The sequence below is a fragment of the Parambassis ranga genome, chromosome 10 (genome assembly GCF_900634625.1).
Source record: "Parambassis ranga chromosome 10, fParRan2.1, whole genome shotgun sequence".
Taxonomy (NCBI): domain Eukaryota; kingdom Metazoa; phylum Chordata; class Actinopteri; family Ambassidae; genus Parambassis; species Parambassis ranga.
The window spans coordinates 11,089,868-11,108,215 of NC_041031.1; the positions used below are offsets into that span (position 1 = coordinate 11,089,868).

At 41.0% G+C, this 18,348-nt stretch overlaps 2 protein-coding genes across 3 annotated transcripts; both read right to left on the reverse strand.

Annotated features, from left to right (window-relative positions):
* Positions 1–265: 265 nt before the first annotated feature.
* Positions 266–12,031, reverse strand: cnot6a (CCR4-NOT transcription complex, subunit 6a). Its single transcript, XM_028415969.1, has 12 exons — positions 11,903–12,031; positions 10,729–10,850; positions 10,347–10,533; positions 9,991–10,076; positions 9,798–9,902; positions 9,505–9,573; positions 8,501–8,658; positions 6,432–6,586; positions 5,831–5,985; positions 5,470–5,703; positions 5,111–5,313; positions 266–5,012 (listed from the first exon to the last, which is right to left on the reverse strand). Exons 2-12 carry the CDS (start codon positions 10,838–10,840, stop codon positions 4,797–4,799), a joined length of 1,680 nt encoding a protein of 559 aa, XP_028271770.1. The 5' UTR covers positions 10,841–10,850; positions 11,903–12,031; the 3' UTR covers positions 266–4,796.
* Positions 12,032–12,358: 327 nt separating this feature from the next.
* simc1 (SUMO interacting motifs containing 1) lies at positions 12,359–17,406 on the reverse strand. 2 transcript variants are annotated; one of them, XM_028417085.1, is made up of 10 exons: positions 17,082–17,406; positions 15,489–16,703; positions 15,127–15,374; positions 14,949–15,018; positions 14,689–14,849; positions 14,369–14,461; positions 14,159–14,290; positions 13,649–13,805; positions 13,433–13,517; positions 12,359–13,313 (listed from the first exon to the last, which is right to left on the reverse strand). In XM_028417085.1, the coding sequence occupies exons 1-10, from the start codon at positions 17,226–17,228 to the stop codon at positions 13,102–13,104; spliced, it is 2,520 nt and encodes an 839-aa protein (XP_028272886.1). In that variant the 5' UTR covers positions 17,229–17,406; the 3' UTR covers positions 12,359–13,101. The 2 variants fall into 2 exon arrangements, 1 of the variants encoding a protein (XP_028272886.1); XR_003671408.1 differs by lacking the exon at positions 12,359–13,313 and having other exon boundaries at positions 14,173–14,290.
* Positions 17,407–18,348: the final 942 nt, after the last annotated feature.

Genomic DNA, 18,348 nt, shown 5'->3' on the forward strand with positions numbered 1-18,348 from the left:
GCCAGACATATTTTGAAAAAATGCTGCTGCACAGTTTGACCCTCATTCAGAAACCATCATGATTCTGAAAACAGCCCTCTAAACTGAAGTATCTAAAAAAAAAGAAAGAAAAAAAGCATTTACTGTACTGTCAAGTGCTAAATGAAGTGCAAGTTAGACTGAAAAGAAATTAAGTAGAGAAGAAACAAGGAGGCAAGACAAGGAGAACAGATATAGAATTTATTTTCAATATCCATTGCAAGGAATAAGAGGTGACACAGCTTGAAACAGATAATACAGATTTTATTTTCAACCAGAAGTAGGAAAATACATAGGTAGGTGTAAAGGAAACAAGCAGAACCTGTAGTCGAAAAGAAAAAAAAATAATAAAAGAATAAAACTAGTCCGAAGAGAATCGAGAGGACGGCTATAAGGGGTACAACAAAAAGCATTGTTTACCATTCAGTTTCATTTTAAAACAGTATGTGTTGATTTGAAAACAGCTGCCTTGATTTCTCATCTGGGTTAATGGACATTCTACAACATTGTGCAAGTGTTCTTTCATTATTCTTTTTTTTTTCTTTTCTTTTTTGCTGGTATTTGATGAATGGTAAACAATAGTTGGTCCAGTGCATAAACACAGTGACACAGATCAATATATGTACTCAGCTGACTACAGATAGACAATCCTGATCATTGAACTACTACCACTAAAATTGGCAGGGAGGGATATGAGCAAATATACAAGATGGATGATGGAAGGGGAAAACAAACAAAAAGTATTCAGGTAACAAAACAGTCTGAAAGTTTGAAAATGGGAGCTTTAAAAACAAACCACAGTCTGAAGGATGAGATAGCTACATTTTTTCAGATAAAACTCAAAAAAAAGTATGAATGCGTTTAAATTATTCTGGGGATTATTGCCAAGTTTCTGGGGGAGGGAGAAAAAAAACAAGCTGAGAAATTAACGGCAACAAGTAAGAATGTGGGTGTTCATGTGATTCAAGGAAAAGTACAGAAGTACCTTGCTTTCCTTACAGCCCTACATTTCATGAAGACTGATTTGGATGAAAGAGATTATGGTGGTGGTGAAAGAAGAAGTCACTCTACAACAACAGAGAACTGAACTACAAGCAGCTTTGGTGTGCACCATTACAAAGAGATGCAGCTTGGGTAGGAGAAAAAAAAGCACTACATCTAAAAAGAGCCAACTATGAAACACAATGCAACAGTGAAAAAAGTACAAAGCCAACAATGCAATCAATCACCGGTGCCATAATGCAGCTCTGATTTGACGTCGGTTTAACAACACATGATGGAGAAAGGAGGGAGAGGGTGTCAATAAGTCAAATCAGTGACTATCAATAGTAGCTAGCTAGATTAACAGATTTACCCACTGTGATGCACAAGAACAGAATGAGATGGACTAGAGCAGTACTCAAAAATAAATCATCACAGGACCAGTCTAGCGGCACATCATTAGCTTAGTCTTACAAACACGTTTCACACCGGTCAAAACAGTGTTCTCTAGTACACAACTGCAGCCAATAGTAAGACAGCTCTGCTGTCCTAACCTACAGGCACTAGCACTCTCCAGCTAGTGCCATGCAACATCCAGAATAAAGCTGAAAAGTAACAAAATAACAGAAAATAAACGGAATATCCCTGTGCTGAAAGTTTAAACTGACACCAATGATGCAGGTTCTTTTTCCTTCTGTCAGCCATTAATCCTTCATTCTGTGAGGCATCATCAGGAACATTCAACTTCTCTAAGCAACCCATCAAGACAAATGTATCATCATGATTTCTACAGGAGGATTTGGTTTGTGATGGGATGAGTAAATGCAGAAAAAGTAAAAACAAGTAGCAAACATAACACCATCATAGAATTCATGATTTACACAACAACACAATTCAATATCTTTTTAGAAAGGAAACATGAGATACATCTTTTATTCACACTTTACAAAAAAGCTACCCTTTAAATCTACTACAATACTAATGCCATTCAGGAAAAGAAAAAAAACTGGACACATTGGTTTCCACTGGAAAAAGGTTTTAAAAACATAAAGATGTTGGGGGGCAAAAAAAATTGGGCAAGAGAATGGAGGACTTCCTATTTACTTGCTTTAAAAATCCGAACATATACATTAAAGTAATGAGATCTTCAATCACTAATACGATGGGGGAGTGAGGAGAGCTGCATCTGAATCTACTAAGTGCTCATAATCCGTGCCGAAGTCATCAGATCATTTTGTGATGGAACGATTTGATTCATAGCAACATACTCGCCTACGCTAACGGACCCTCATCCCCTGTTCATCCAAAAGCACAGAAAAGTGGGCCTTCCTCCTTTTTCAATACATAAGTGGGGGGGGGGGGGGGGGGTGGGCGGGGGGTCCACAAATGGCACTATAGCTGCAGTGTCAAGGGTAGGAAAACTATACAAAGTGGTTGAGCAAAAAAGGGTTTTTTAAAAGACACAGCTTGAGTAATATAGCGGGTAGGTAAAATCTGAGGTTGGGCGGTTTTGAGGTGGGAGGTTTTAGGGTGATGAAAGGCCTAGGGAGGTTCTAAAATCATGGCCGGGGAAAAAAAGCAAAGGGGGGTAGGTGATTTTCAGGGCCTGGGCATGAAGCTGTGTTAGATACAAAGAGAAGCAACGCAATCTGAGACTGGATTCACTGTATAAAGATAAGAAACCCTACTTGTGCTCCTTCTGGAGAGGAGGGGGGGGGGGGTTGGTGGAGAAAGCATACCTGATTACTAGAGAGCTCAATGAATAGGAAGGATATACACATCATCATTACATTGTCACAGCTCATAAAAAAGGAAATAAACATTAACAAAAAAGGACATAAAATCTTCACAATGTCTCAACAGTATTTAAAAATAAAAGGAGAAAAGGTTGTTCAGGCGTTCACCGTGTGTAAATAGTGCAAGACGACGTCAACTGCTACAGTGAGGCACGATGTACAATGTGGAATTCATATATAGGTTTTGTCAGTTACGCATCACTGTTAAGTGACATATATAGATGAACAGATGTGACTCTTGCATGTCCTTTTGTCAAAACTGATGGCAGCAGCGTGGATCGATGGCTTTATGGTTAATGGGCAAGAAGCAACAGGCAGATTTACTCGAGTGTCTATTTACAACGCAGCAATGTGCCGGCAAATCAAACCAACGGCAGAGAGAAAGGGGATTAAAAACAAAAACAATACTGACACATTAATTACAGTTAATCTCTAGGGAGTGCAAAGTAGTGACAGTGAACGCCTCGAACAACCTCCTCTTACGTCTTTTGTACAAGCTGGTAATATCAATTCATCTTAACATTAACTGGATAAAAATTTAGCCATAGTTTACAATACAATCTTTTTTCAAATCTGATCATAATTTACTCTTCGTACAAAAAACGCCAGAAAACAGGTCTTTTGTGGTTCATATACAATCATGTAAAGACTGAGTCTAGATTTCTATTCTGTACAAACACTTGTGAAAAAACCACTGCTTTCGTGTATGGAATTTATGGCTGGGGAAAGTCACTACTGGCCTCAGAGACAGTGCTACAGATCTGCCTGCAAATTACCTGTGTGTATGTGTGTGAGTACGTGTATGTGTGTGTATAAGCTTGCATGTGTGGAGTTGGATGGCAACTCCAGACAGTGAGAGGAATGCTGGTTTTATTCCTGTGTATCAGCCATTACTCGCTCTCTCTGCCTAAAAGCAATCAAGACAAAGAAAAGATTGGTGACGGCCCCCCCCATCGCATTGCCCATCAGCCTTAATCCCCTGCCCCTTGCTCAAAAAAGGGTGACACATGGGCCAATGTGAGCTCCTAAAGCACAAGACTTGCCTAACAACTATACAAGCTGGGGTGAAACAGTCTGCAAACAGGATGGTAGCTGTTCTCGCTTTCCCTAAAATTCTTTGGAATTCAAACCTTCATACTGCCCTTTATAAAATCAGGCCGATGTAGGATCTGAATTCAGGTTCACCAGGCATTTGTGGGTTTAGTGGCAAATGCACCTAGGCTGGGGTCAGAGGTGCAGACTATCTTGTAGCACCATAGGAGGCCATGACAATACGAATGGCCTCAGCACCACAGAATGACAGCAGGAAATCTCACCTCATACAAGCTGCATGACATCCACCTGCAGGGACACTGAACCACCAGCAAAAAGCTGCTCTTACCCCACCACATGTGATACAACCGTGTGTATCCTAGAAAGACTGAGGAAATACCTTGGCTGCCTGATGTACAGGGGAAAACAAGCACTAGCCAACGATGGAGGTCTGAGACTGACAAGTCTGCTGTCTTTGCTGGTTTCAGATTTATACAGGACAGACAGACAGGCAGACCATCAGCTATGGAGCTTTCTGGGTGAATGTCATCCCACAGCCACTAAAGTTTCCCCTTTGCTGCTAAACCAAACAGTGCCTCATATGATCCATTTCAATGAGCTACCACCCCCTATAGTTTAAAAGACAGAAGCAAAGTGGGCGGGGTTTGTGAATATGAAGAGAAAAGGGAGTCCAAAACACAAAATATGATACACAAACAGGACTGAATTGAGCAGTTAAAAAAGAACGTAAAAGTAACAGAGAAAGAAAAAAGAAAAATATAGAATATCTATAACATTATACGAAATCCCTGTCAGCCAGACCTCACTGTACGAATATTTTACAGGTTGTGTTTTTTTTTTGTCTTCCTCCTCCGGTGGGGTGGAGGGAAGAGCTGGTAGTGGGAGGGAGGAGAGTTGAGGGGAAGAGGCTGTAGTTGCAGCTCCCCCTGGTGGTGTGGCAGGGTCTCACTACCTGCGCGCAGGCAGATGAAGCCCATTGACCTGGGGGGGCACGTTGGGCAGGACCAACTCCAGCTGAGCAAAGAGGGAGAAGTGGTCAGAGGGGATGTGTGGATGTGGGCAGCCGCTGACATTGTTCTCTACAAGCCAGTGGGGGTCCAGAGGGCCCAAGATACCCAGTACGTTCAGGTGAGGCTTGGAGTAGAAAATATAGTCGATGACACCCTAATGAGAGAAGAAGGTTAGTGATCTCTTCAAAAACACTGTGTAGACTAGTATTTGTCCATGCAACACAAATCTGTGCACCATTTGTAAACTCGTACCTTGAAGTCAAAGGTGTAGTTGGTGTAAGGCATCAGGCCATTTTCGTAGGCGCTCTTCAGCTTGAAGCCGTGGGTGATCCTGCCATTGGACGTGCTGTTCTTGCCATTGCAGTTGAATTTGGTCAGACTGTCGCTATAACGAAGTTCCTTGAAGTCCTTGTGGGTGCAGTCCACTCCGCCAGTACTCAGATACTCGACTACACCTGAACAGAGTGGAGAGAGGAGATGTTGTCAGAATGACACCAAAACAAGGCCAAGAACCTTATAAATAGCTGCTGTTGCACTCATTAAATTGCTGTACCTTCAGTGTGTACAGTATATTTATTAAAAGCACAGATTTATACATTTTTCTTACGTACCAGAGTCAGGCAAGGAGTTGAGGTCAGCGCAGAGCACCAGTGGAATGGCATTGGTCTCACCAGAGACAGAGGACAACTTGAGGCTGCGTGTGGCCTTGTCCACTATGTTCTTCACTTCTGACAGAAACATCATGGTCTGGACCAGCTTGACATCAGAGTATTCTGGATCCCAGTGCATGTGCGCGTTGGCCACTAGAAGCAGCTGCTTCTCCATGCCATGAAGCGATTTTCCGGCTAAAGAGGACATGTAAAGATTATGGTTAACCATTTATTCATTTACCATGCATCATCAACATAAAGCCAATTTAGACAGGACAACCAAATAACTAAACCAAAAGATCAGAATACACCATCTACTCACAGGAGAGCTCCATCATCTCTTTGCGGACCTCGAGCAGTACAGCTACACCAATGTTGTCCTTTGTCATCACTCTGTTCAGCATAGCCTCTGAGCCCTCGGAGTTAGCCATGGCCAGCTGGTTGAACTCCACAGTGTGCTTCTGCACTGCACTGAACCTGGAGACAAAGAGAATGGAAAGGGGGAACAGGACTTGTGAGCAGCTACAGTTTAATAAAAAAATGTATCATGTGTGATGTGAATATGTGTATATATACTGTTCCAGTTACCAAGATAATGATTACCAAGAGTGGCCTTTTGAAAATGTAGCATCGACTCTACCTGTAATCTAATTCAACAGCTGAAAGTTCAGTCAGTTCACATGGGTGTGGCTCAAGTAGCCACAAATAGAGAGTGGCCTACTGAGGTCTGGTAAGCCAACTTCACTCTTTACTCTAACTCCAGGGCTCATATTGACTCAAATCAATTCAACACACCCTAAAAGCAACACAAAGTGGGTTTAATTCATGAAAATGTGTCATTAGACCTGAAGTTACCAGTCACTGGCATTTATACACAAAAATTCTAAGTTGTTTAATTGTATGAAGGCAGAAGGGGCACATACTTTTCTGTCTTGTAGAAAATTGCACATCCATCCACATGTTTTCGGTCCGACTCCGACATAGTTCTAGCTCTTGACTTTGGACTGAAGAACCCATCATATCCCTGCTCCTTCAGCTCAGGCAGGAAGAAATTGTAGTACTGCTCTGTCTCCACTTCCTGTGAGCCATTAAAAAAAAAACATTAACATTTATGGCAGTGCAACACAAATACCAATCTTCTAAAAAGTGGGAATGGGGTTTTATTCTACATTAGATGTTTTGGTTTTTTAACATAAGACTAGAAAGAATAAGAAAGTGAAATGGTTTAAACTTAAATTACAGATACAACTACAAACTTCAGGCCAAAAACTTGGCCTTTTCACTTTTATATTGCCTTAAATTGTTCTGGCAAAATTATGCTGCATTTGTAAGATAATAAAATCGCAGTTTTGTACTATGTGAAGCTTTTAATTAGCTGGCCACCCCTGCCATTATTTTTAGTATTCCAGTAAGAATCATCTCAAATTACTCACAACAGTCAGAGGCTTAAATGCTGAGAACAGCTAGATTGATTTCCCCAGCTGTTAAGATGTTGATCAGTGCTTCCAGTAATGATATATACTGCACATCCTAGTGTAGTGCACAGAGCAACCATGCATACCATCATCTCAAAGGTTACATTAGGCTATTCTAATCCAATTCTCATGTGGTTTCAAAGAACCAAGTAAACTTCATTAGTATCTCCAGTTCAGGAGATCCTGGATGAGCCAGCTGGTCTTGGATATTTAAGGGAACTAATCAACCACAGACATGAACGTGTTACCCATTGAAACCAGTTGTTTGCTGCTCTCACTACAAGACCAAATATGTGACACATTGAGCCAGAAGAGATAAAAGCCTACACCAAACTAGAATAAGTACATATACATACACAAAAAACAAACAATCAGTGCAGCAGAGTGTTGTATATAGAAAACAACAGGTCATCACCACACTGTGGTATACATGTGTATGTGCTTTGAAACATGTTGCTGCCATGTAATCTAAATTTAGCATTTATGTTTAAACATTATTTCTCATTTCAACAAGTGTTTAGTTTATTGTCTATATTGTCTTTGCACTAGTTAACGATATATGGTTTAAAAGTACAAATTATGTAATTTTGTTTTACACAGCTTCCAATCTTTCGATAATCAACCCGTTAATGTCTTTGAAGGCTCCTCTTCATCCAGGTCACGTTATATCCAATGGGTTGAAACTTAGGCAGCTGGACTCATTGCATAGTTTCTTTTTTGTTTTTTTAAAAGACTATGCAATGAGTCAAATTGCTCTATAACTCTTAGATACAGCCTCTTAAAGAAAAAGCAAAGAGGCAGAAGTATTTCACGAGCTGAGGTAAAAGCATTAAAGTCTACCTGAAGCTTTCTAAACCTTCTTTATGTGGTGTGGATTGTTTTTTTCTCCTTCCACTAACTACACTCACTGCCTTCTCAGAGGCGCAACAATACACCACCACTCCACCTCCATACATTTCACACAAAACAGCAAAGCACATAAAAGGATTAAGTGCATCACACTGAACATGCTGTGTGAAACGGGCGGCAGAGAAACACGAGTGGGACAACTGAACAATCCCAAAAGTATGATTAGCTATCCAATTAATTTGTTTACTATATTACCAGGCTTCTCTGCTGCAGATGCCCGTTTACTGATGTTTTTACTAATCCAGCAATAATGTGGTAGCAAGACAGTAACTCAACATGGAGGCAGCTGCATCTGAAGACAACATAAATTTTAGATTAGACCAAGTTAGTTCAGTCTAATCCTTACTGCAAAAACATCTTACCCAGCTGTTCAAAATGAGTAACATGAGCCAAGTGATTGAGTGAAGTGAACATAATGAATCACAAAGGCAGCATTTATTTCAGCATTACTGCATTACCTAACAGATTAGAGGTGCTGGTTTCAGTATACAGACGTGATGGGGAGCCGAAGGGGTCCCGCTGCCACCAACACACCTCAACTGTTTTCTGTATCTTTGTCAAATAAAATAAGTTCAAAACATAAAAATCTACGGTTCAACAAATCTCACCTGCAAACTGATGATGTCCGCATTGCACCCCATGATCTCCTGCATGATGGATTTCTTCCTGTACTCCCAGTTTAGAGCCCAAGAGGGGCAGTAGCCGTATAGCTGTCGCGTGGCGTACTTATCACAGAGAACATTGTAGCACATCACAGAAAACAACGCTAAAAGGGAGAAACACACAAAAGAAGAATAAATGCTGGATTCTTCTGTTTTTAAACAGTGGAGTAGGAGAGACTTACAATTATTTGATTACCCGTCTTACACTGGTTTGACAAATTCACACTTTTTTGCATAAATATAGGAACTCATATATATATAAAAAAAAAGATAGAAGATGTAAATACACTCAGTTTTGCATTAGTTCAACCACATGAACTAGTTCCAGAACATTCAATCTTGAACAGCATTTTGCCCATTAAGCATAATTGGTATGCTGGCTAGCAGTCAGTTTTTATGGGTACACGCTGGATCCATTATTAGCTACAGTAAAGTGACATGCAATTCATCTCCAGCCTCACAGCAGGGGCTAGCTGTGCTGCTGTGGTGCAGACAGGTAGCAGAGCTGACTGTGGCCAAGCCCTGCCAGCTCTTCTGCCTTGTTTTCAACATAACTCTGGTGGAAGTAAAGCTGTATGTACACCCTGTCCAGCTTTCAGTAACTTTGTAGTTTCTTCTTAAATTTGCTCCCGTGTCCCTGTTTTATGATGTTTATTAATTGTATGGAGCAAATTCAGACCGTTGTTACTGTGATGCAAACTGAAGCTTTCCTGGTTTACACTGAAAGCTCAACATGTAAACAGACATGCTTTATTCATAAAAAATTAATAATAAGAATGCTGTTGCTTCATGTAAACATTACCTTTCAGTCCAATTCAGTGGAAAAGTATCAGTATTTGCATCAAAGCAGCATGGCACTACTCATTACGGAGAGGTACACCACACTGCGTGGCAAACAACTTCCCTATGTGGATCTATTTTAAGTCATGTTCTGTGCACGTCTTTCTCACCGGTAGCCCGTGTTCGGTCTGGTTCCTGGAGGGAGATCCATGACCGGGCTGGGGGCTGCTCTGTTGGTACTGTGTAAAGGGGAAAGAGGTTCAATAAGGTGGTCAGTGTGATTTCACAGAGTAACTCTAAAGAAAGAAATACATCTTAAAACTTATGGGACAAATTTGAACTCAGTGTTCCTATCTAATCATAGTGAATGCATACTGTATGTTTTGGGTAACTAAAAGTGACTATATGGCAACAGAATGTGTTCAAATCCAACAACCATGACAGAGAGAGAGGGAAAACTCACTGCGCTTGATAGCCCCCGCCAGATTGTCTAACAAGTAGCTGAGCAGTCTCCGCGTGCCATCAGGTTCCTGGTAGAGGCTCATAATTTCTTGTGCAAGTGGGTTTCCTGATGAAGGAAAAGCAAATAATGCTGAATCATCGCTGAGCAGAAGAAGGCTGGTATGGCTATAAAATCTTAGTGACAAGGCATTCACCTTTCAACCCCAGTGTTTGTAACTGAAATAGTTTCCCCAATTCAAATGGCAGAACCCGCAACTGGTTGTTATTTAAAAGCAGTTCCCTGTGGAAGACGGATCAGAATTAGATCATTAGAAACCAGCCTGGAGCAACTTTAAAAAAAAACGTTAAAAAAAAAACTTTATTGCTCCTGAAAAGAATGTAATCAACAATTGAACACTCTGTTATTTATACTTTCGACTGAGAAACAGCATAACTAACAATCCAGTGAAACCATATTTAAATTAAACTTCAAAAGTGACGTGTGAAAGCTGCTCTTTCATTTTATTGTCATACTAAGGCGAAAAGGTGCAAGATATTGTGAAATCACTACCTGAGAGACACCATGTTGCCGAGCTCTGCCGGCAGGCTCCTGATCTTATTGGATGAGAGATCCAGGTACACCAGGTTGTGTAGTTTGGCAATGTCTGGCGGGATACGTGACAGTGAGTTGTCACTGAGGTGCAGGGCAGTGAGGTGGGTAAGAGACCACAGGGCTGTGCTGAGACTCCTTACTCGGCCTGTAGCAACAGAACACACACACGAGAAAATGAGTCCCAGAATCAAACTCCATCTGCACCACCTGTGTATTGCGAGTAGAGACCCATATCTAAAAAAAACACACCCACAGACTACATGGACTCATGTCTATGCTAAGCTACAAACCCAGTACAACAATTACCCCAGGACACTTAAAACTCCATAACAATACTCACCGCTGATTTCCAGCTCAGCCCAGTATGACTTCTTCCCATTGGCTGCCTCCTCGCTGGACATAATTGTGTACATCCGCCTGGGATCCGGCGGGTCATATTTTTCCTTGGGCATTCCTATAACACTAAACAGATATTTTGGATTAAAAAATGAATTCAAGATCTCTCCCAATAAACCACCAATTGTAAACCACGTTAGCTACTTTGGCCTTAAACTACGCCTGAAATACTCTTAATTTAGTTCACACATGGAGCTCATCAGGTAATTAAATTTCCACTAAAACAATTTGTTAACTTACCAAATGCCTAAATGTGTCCTTTCCAATAAAATTGACACGTTTTTATTCGTTATCAATGTCACGTTTTTGTCAATCAATTATAAAGACATTCGTGATTGCATCGGTGTTACATAAGTTAAACATAACTTAAAGAATTGTAGAGCAATCTTTTCCACACTATACCTGAAAAGACAGTGCTATGAAAAACTGTAAGAAGCTGCAATTTGAGCGATGGTGAAACTGCATTTTAAAATAAAAATTATAATAAAAATAGCTAGGCTAGCTTATTCTTATACTCGCTAACTGATTAGCCTAGCTTAACCTAAATAGGCAGCTAGTGCACTATACACAACAAACGCTAGATAACTAACGCTAGCTCGCTTGCTAACTAGCAAGATAGGGAGGAAAAATACACACTAAGTAGATCAAATATTACACGAGTTTGCTAACCTTAACATCCTTCCGAAAACAGGTCAACAAAAAAGCTACGGAATAGCAAAAGATAATTGTAGAAATTGTTGTTTACATAACAGCAAAAGCACCCAGTGGCGCATAAACACTAGGCCACGCAGCAGACCATTAGCTAGCTGCTGCTAGCTAGCTAGCCTCCAGTAGCAATATTCACTATCACTATCTCTAAGATAAACAGTGAGCAAACCGAGCACACACAAAGCCACACGGTGCTGGACTTGCAAGCAATTGCGAGCTATTTAACCTAGCTTGTGTTAGCTTGCTAGCTAAACGCTAACAGATCCTAATAATTTGAAGCTGACCGAGTTCTTATTTAAATAAAGTCCTACATCGGAAGACAAAGACAAAGCATTTGACATCCAAAATGCACGGGGGTGAAATCAGTGAACAGTGATTAGGTGGAATTAAATGGATTTCTTTTTTTTTACCTGCAAGAGCATACCAAATCGCGAGGACGACTGCGTGTTCTCTTTTGTTTTCTAGCTACTTCTCACTCGTTTCCGCTGCTGTATCATGGCGACTGTAAGGATTTTTTTTCCTCTGCCGATAACAGCGCCGCATCCCATTGGTCAGCGTGCAGACGGTCCAACCAGCTGTTGAAGCACGGTAAATAAAATCCTTTAAGTGGTGAGTGAGGACGCCGCGGCTCAGATTACCACGGGTTATTTAGAAATGATGCATAATTAGCAGACTGCCTATTTATTATTAAGCCATGTAGCCAGTGGATGTAATGATGTAATGCCTTTGCGTGGACGTCTTTGTGAGCTCAATCACAAAAGACATACATTCATATATTTATATAAACATTAATGGACTCACAAGTAAACGCCACAAATACAAACACATTTTTTATATATATATAGTTTTTTAAGAATCAGGCCACTGTGAATCATTTTTTAAAATTTACAAATAAAATGCATTATTTTAAATTAATGCAACAAAGTAAGAAAAAAAGGGGGAAAGAACAATACAAGGAATTGGGAGTAGATGTAAAACAGGCATCTTGTTGCATCGCTCTATTGTTAGGATGCCGCATGTTCACCACTGTGCAAAGCAGGTCTAACACCTTCCATGCAAACACGAATAGAACAGGTAGATCTCACCACCTGTGATACCTCACATCATTCAGAGGTGATGTGGGGACATCTTTGGATGTAATGAACACATTTTTAAACCAATACTGAATGGCTCTGCTTCCCTCAAGTAAACAAACATACAATGTTAAACCACATTTTGCACATATTACGATGACAGGGCCTTATCCTAAAAAGTCTGTGTGCTGCAGTTCAGACACATTAACCATTAAAGCAATCATCATCATTAAAGCATCTTACGGAAAACGGAAAATCATTAGACTTGGTGATGCGACACAGCGCTAAACAAGGCCTCGTCCAAACTGTTTTTAAACACATGTACACTGCTTGGCTTTAATTTAACATTATATTCACCTTGGAATGTTTTCTGAGCTCATGTACCAGTTCAGACAGCCCAGTTAGAGTTGGATCGATAAAAGATCTGTCATTGCATCCTGCTTGTATTTAAACAGTAACTCGACTTTATTAAAACCCTGCTTAATAAAATGAGCACCAAGCAGTTTTTTTAAAAAACAAAACACAAAAACAAAAATTTAGCTTTGACATATATCCAGTAGATGATCCTGTAGATAAGTGAGGGACTCTTCCACATGGGGAGGTAATGCTTCGCTGAGGTCCGCCTTGGATCTGCACAGGAAGGCCTCCATCGCCTCACAAACTTCAGACTTTGTCAACCTGTCATCGGGCTTGTAGACTGACATGCCAGTTCTGTTTCTCTGTTCAGTTAGTGAGCTATACAGGTAGCCTGTGGATAACAGGTGGATGAAAACAAATGAGCCATCCTCATGACATCAGGCAGTAGATTCTACTTGATATTCTAATGAATCCATTGAATCTGTTTCTTTGTTCTTTGTCACATCTCACCCCTCATCGCTTTGTTATAGCTGAACAGCAACATCCACAGGAGATGGACCAGCTCTTCCCACATCTGCCACCTTTTAGTTACGTCCTGGGGAACACATTAATGATCAGCGGCACTGAAATGGTTGCTTGTTGTATGTGCATCACATATTAATGATATTAATCTGTGAAGAAGTTTGCTTCCTGTCAGATAAAGGTGTGGATGAGTCTGATAATCACCGTGGGCTCCGGTGCCAGAACACAGTTCTTCAGGAAGTGAAGCAGCAGACTGAGCGACATGGGAACGTTGATTTTCACTGGGCATGCAAAGTCCAGCAGATGTGCCAGCAGTTTACATCTGAGCAGCTCACTCTGCAGGCTGTGCAGTAACAGCATCCTGAGTGTCACAAACACATCAGTCAAAGAAAGCATGGAAAACGGGGCAAATACTTTTCTTAATATGTAATATTATGATTTACATTTTACAGTTCATTTGTCTGCTTGGTTTTATATATTTCAATTTAAAAAGGAATAATGTAGCATTAAGAAGTTTAAATAAAATGTGAATATGTCAGAACATTTACAGCCAGATGCATATGAATAATTTAAAAAACCTTTAAGCATTTTTGTGAGTGCTGCCCATGGGATTTCAAACAGAGGGAGCAGCTTGTCTGCATTTCAGTACATACATGCACAGATAAAAATGATGTGTAACACATCGAAGCCAAACTCTCTGGCCTCATCCCTCACCTGTGTGCACGTACAGGCACGGTGCTGATGAGCATATGGAAGAGCTCCTGTGCCAGCTTGGTAGAGTTCAGAGCAGGAGAGTGGTCCACCTCCAGAGCTAGAGACAGCATCCTCTGGAAGGCCGACACTATTCTGCAGGTGACAAAACAGACACAGATATTAGATGTTTGTTTTTTTTCTTCTTTTAATTCCGTTTTCAGTTTTCTTCACCGGATGTGCTGATCTTTCTCGCCGGACGTTTCTTTACTTTCTCCACACTCTGTCGTTTTCTTAATGGCAGAAAACATCCAGTTGATGACGTCCCTGTTAGAAAAACAACACTGAAATGTTATTTTAACTTCTTATGCACACACAAGAGATTTGCCCTTCCAAAGCAGGTGTGTACACACACAGGCCGGGAGGAGAGAAGACAGAAGAGCGACAGCAAATGTCAGGAAAGAACAAAGAGCTTATATCTATACTTGTTATTTGCTGTAAAGACTTAGGTTACCGCGCTCTTTATAATACAGGCTTCTGGTTAAGAAACCTACCTGACCCGGGGAAACTGCTGATCACATGACAGCATTGCCTTTGCGATTGATTGGTTCAGGGAAGATGTGGAGCGTTTGGCGCGGAAGTCGTCCTCTAGAGTCTGCACAATGTATTCCAGGAGCATGCGCACCACCTCATATCGATACCTCTTTGTGTGGTCCTAATGAAAAAACAGGGAAGAGGAGAAGAGGAGAGGAAATGTTATAAAGGTGTGTTTGATTCTTTTCATCCACATCATTTTGACTTGGGTGTTCAGTACCTGATTCTCCATAACTGAGGTCAGTAACTCCCAGTCCCATGCAATTGTTGTTTCATCCTGCATATGGTGTCTGCAATCAGAAAGCAGCTTTAATCCCAACATGTAAAGTGTAGAATGGATGAAAGGAAATAAATAACAGGCTGTGAAAGATAAACTGTGGCTTAAAATGAAATGCTACCTCTGTGCCGTCATCAGGAGATTAAAAGCCTTCCCACAGATGTGATTGGGACACAGTGGGTCGAGCAGGATGCCCCGGAGCAGGTGTGAGGTGATATCTCTGGGAGGGTAGAAGCCCGGCTGTAGCAGGTCAGACAGGAGCTGCAGGGTGCCCTCTGAGAGGTTCTCCTCAATGGTAGTATAAACCAGACTCAGGCTCTGACGGCACAGTAACTCAGGAGTTCCAAACCCTTCATTGTTGTCTTCAATCTAAGAAAAAAACAGTGCTGATTGCATCAAATAATTTGTGATCCCCTAAAAAATGATGCTACATTCCAGAAAAACAGCAACAAAAGCAATAGAATGTAGAAAGTAGTGTCTCACCGCCACTTGTGGTGTTTCAGAAAATATTTTCTTGAAAGCAGCTGGGCATACAAAATGCCTGTCTTCTCTACTGACTGCCTCCAAGTTGGTGCCAGATCTGCTTTCTTCATCATCCTTATCACTCCCCTCTTGCCAAAGAAGAGACGATGGACTATGGACACCTAGATCCCTGTATTCCTCAGTCTCCAGCTGCCATTCAGGCATATCTTCGGCTGACGTATGGTCAAAAAAGGGCGGCGAGTCGACCCGACCCATAAGACTAGGGGATGAAGGACTTGTGTGTGAGAGCGGGTCAGGGTCAAAGGATTTACAGTGGTTCAGTTCGGTGGTAGGAGAGTGATGGGATGAGTGTTCAGAGTGATAGCTTTGTCTCGACTCTGTAATCAGTACTTCCATTTCTTCCATGTTGGAGCAGAGGGCTTCTATTTGGCCTTTATCTAGTATTGAAGAAATGTAAGGTGGGGAGGAAATGGAAACAGATGAACAAATGTCACCCCCCTCCTCCTTATGAGTGTCGTACTCCCCTGATGCTGCAACAGAGCTTCCTTTGTTTGAGCTAGGAGAGTCAGCAGTCTGCAGGTGCTGAGACTCCTTATCTCGCAGCCGTGTGCTTGCAATTTCCTCACCGTTCTCTACTTGTCCAAGACCACTCACAGGAGGAGACCCATCAAATGATGGCTCTGTGTGAGGGGCAGTTGGAGGGGTGGGTGTCCTTTGAGTACTCCTGCCTTCTGGTGCTTTTCTACTGTCCTGCTGTTGAAAGCACATAGGCATGTCTGCATTGTCTTTGGTTAAATGGACAGAACATCTTGATGTTTTTAGTTTTGTAACATGTGTTTCAAGTAAAGGCAGCCGTGTCAACTTCACAGATGGCGTGTGATAAGGATATCCCACAAAGCTTTGCTTCTGGTGCTGTGTTCGAGGGTTAAAACAGTTCTCCTTTGGCTTTCGTTTACCACAGTCCTGCTGTGGAGGAAAAACACTGGAGTCCTTTGAAGAGTTTTCTATAGTCTTACAGTTTTTCTCATTTGAAGTTTGATTTACAGGACTATTTTCTTGTTGACAGTCATCTGGGGGCAGATTTTCTGTCTCCTGGTCAGGCCAATTTGAATCACCTTCAGTCAGGTCTACAACTGCTTCATCAGCGGTAGCTTTTCTTTTGTGATTTTTAAGCTGTGGAGGAGCCCATCTTGGATCCGTCAGGTCAATACAATGCTGGAAAAAAGACACAAAAAATGACATGATTATACGGAAGAAAAACATCTCTTTGTAACATTGCTGTGTTATTATCATGTAAACATGATGTCATTTCAGTTACAGGTGTCAGACCAACTAAAGGTTGTGCTTGATCACATAGACATTCATGTCTAATCAGTGTCAACATCTGTGACAATAAGAGGAAGACTGAGAAAGAGAGAAGAAGATGACTCATACCTTTTAGTGATTGTTCTTCCCTTTGACAAACCAGCTTATTGTTAAAGAAAGTCAGTTGCTGTCTATTTCCGAGGGACCTTCCCAAAGATTAATAAAGTTTGTGTTGTTTGTTTACAGATCAGTCGCTACAGCAACAATAAGAGTATTGTGTTTACTTACCGGCGGGATGTTGGCAGTTACAGTATCCACGTCAATCCGCACAGCAGACAGCGGCGGCAGCGGCTCAAGTTTGGCCAGGACTTCATTGTAGGAGCCGACGATCTCCACATCGGAGTCGTCCGAGCTGAGAGTGATCACATCGTCCATTTCTCTTCACTCCACCGGTGCTTCAGCAGCTAATGCCAGGCGATCCGCTTACTAAAACATTCCCTAAAGACCGACGATCGTCGCCACGATCTAAAACAAGAGCGAGCTACCGTGAAAGCGCCATTAACCGTCATGTCTTTACAAGACAACAAAACAAGTGCTATCTAAAATGTGACACTTCCGGGTTTCTTGTCGTTCTTCTTTTTCGCTCTAATATTGCAGCAAAACCCAGAGCTGTATTTACCGCCGCCTATTGGACAGGGTGGCACGTTCTCAACCTCAACCCCACAGACTCAATAAATATAACACACTAACATATGTTTCTTTATATCTTAATAATGACACATTACAGCTAAGTTCAAAGCTAAAACATTTAGTTGTTCAATGTATTGATGAACATGGGAACAGTCTATCCCTATGCATTGAGCTGTGACTGTGCAATCTTACTTGTCACCACTGGGATGCACTCATGTTGTACTAAAGAATTACAAAAATATCAAATATAAAATATATTTGAAAAAAATAAAAAATAAATGCTTCTCAGAGCAATCAGACATATTTTGCTTCCTTGCAGTAATTTTCCCTGGAGTTAATTTACAGCTCAAGGTAAAAACCTGATTTCAAATGAGAGTATTTGTTTGTTTTCATTTGGTGTTATGTTTTTAATCTAATCTAATCTACTCTAATCTAATCTAATCTTTTTTAACCTTGTCTGGTTTTATACAAGTGAGGGTCTGTTTCTGCAGGGACATCTCATGTGACTTTCAAAGAGAGCTGACATCAGACCAAACTTGGAATTCCTTTAAATTCCTGGAGGGATGCTTTGTTAGCTCCATGAGCACAACACAATTAGCCACATAACAATGTTTACAAACACTCCTAATAATATAAACACAGTGTCTAGAGTGAGTTGCAGAAAACAGATATATTTGCTGCTCAGTCTTCTGAATGCAAATAAAGGTGTGTTTTTGTCCTTTTGATGGACACATATTGCATTGACGAGAACACTGTTTATTTTGATATGTGATTAAATTGTATAAATGTACAAACATTGAATTGTTGTAGACTTATTTATGATGCCCTGTTATTTTTTTCTATCTAATATCATCCCTCTGCTTTA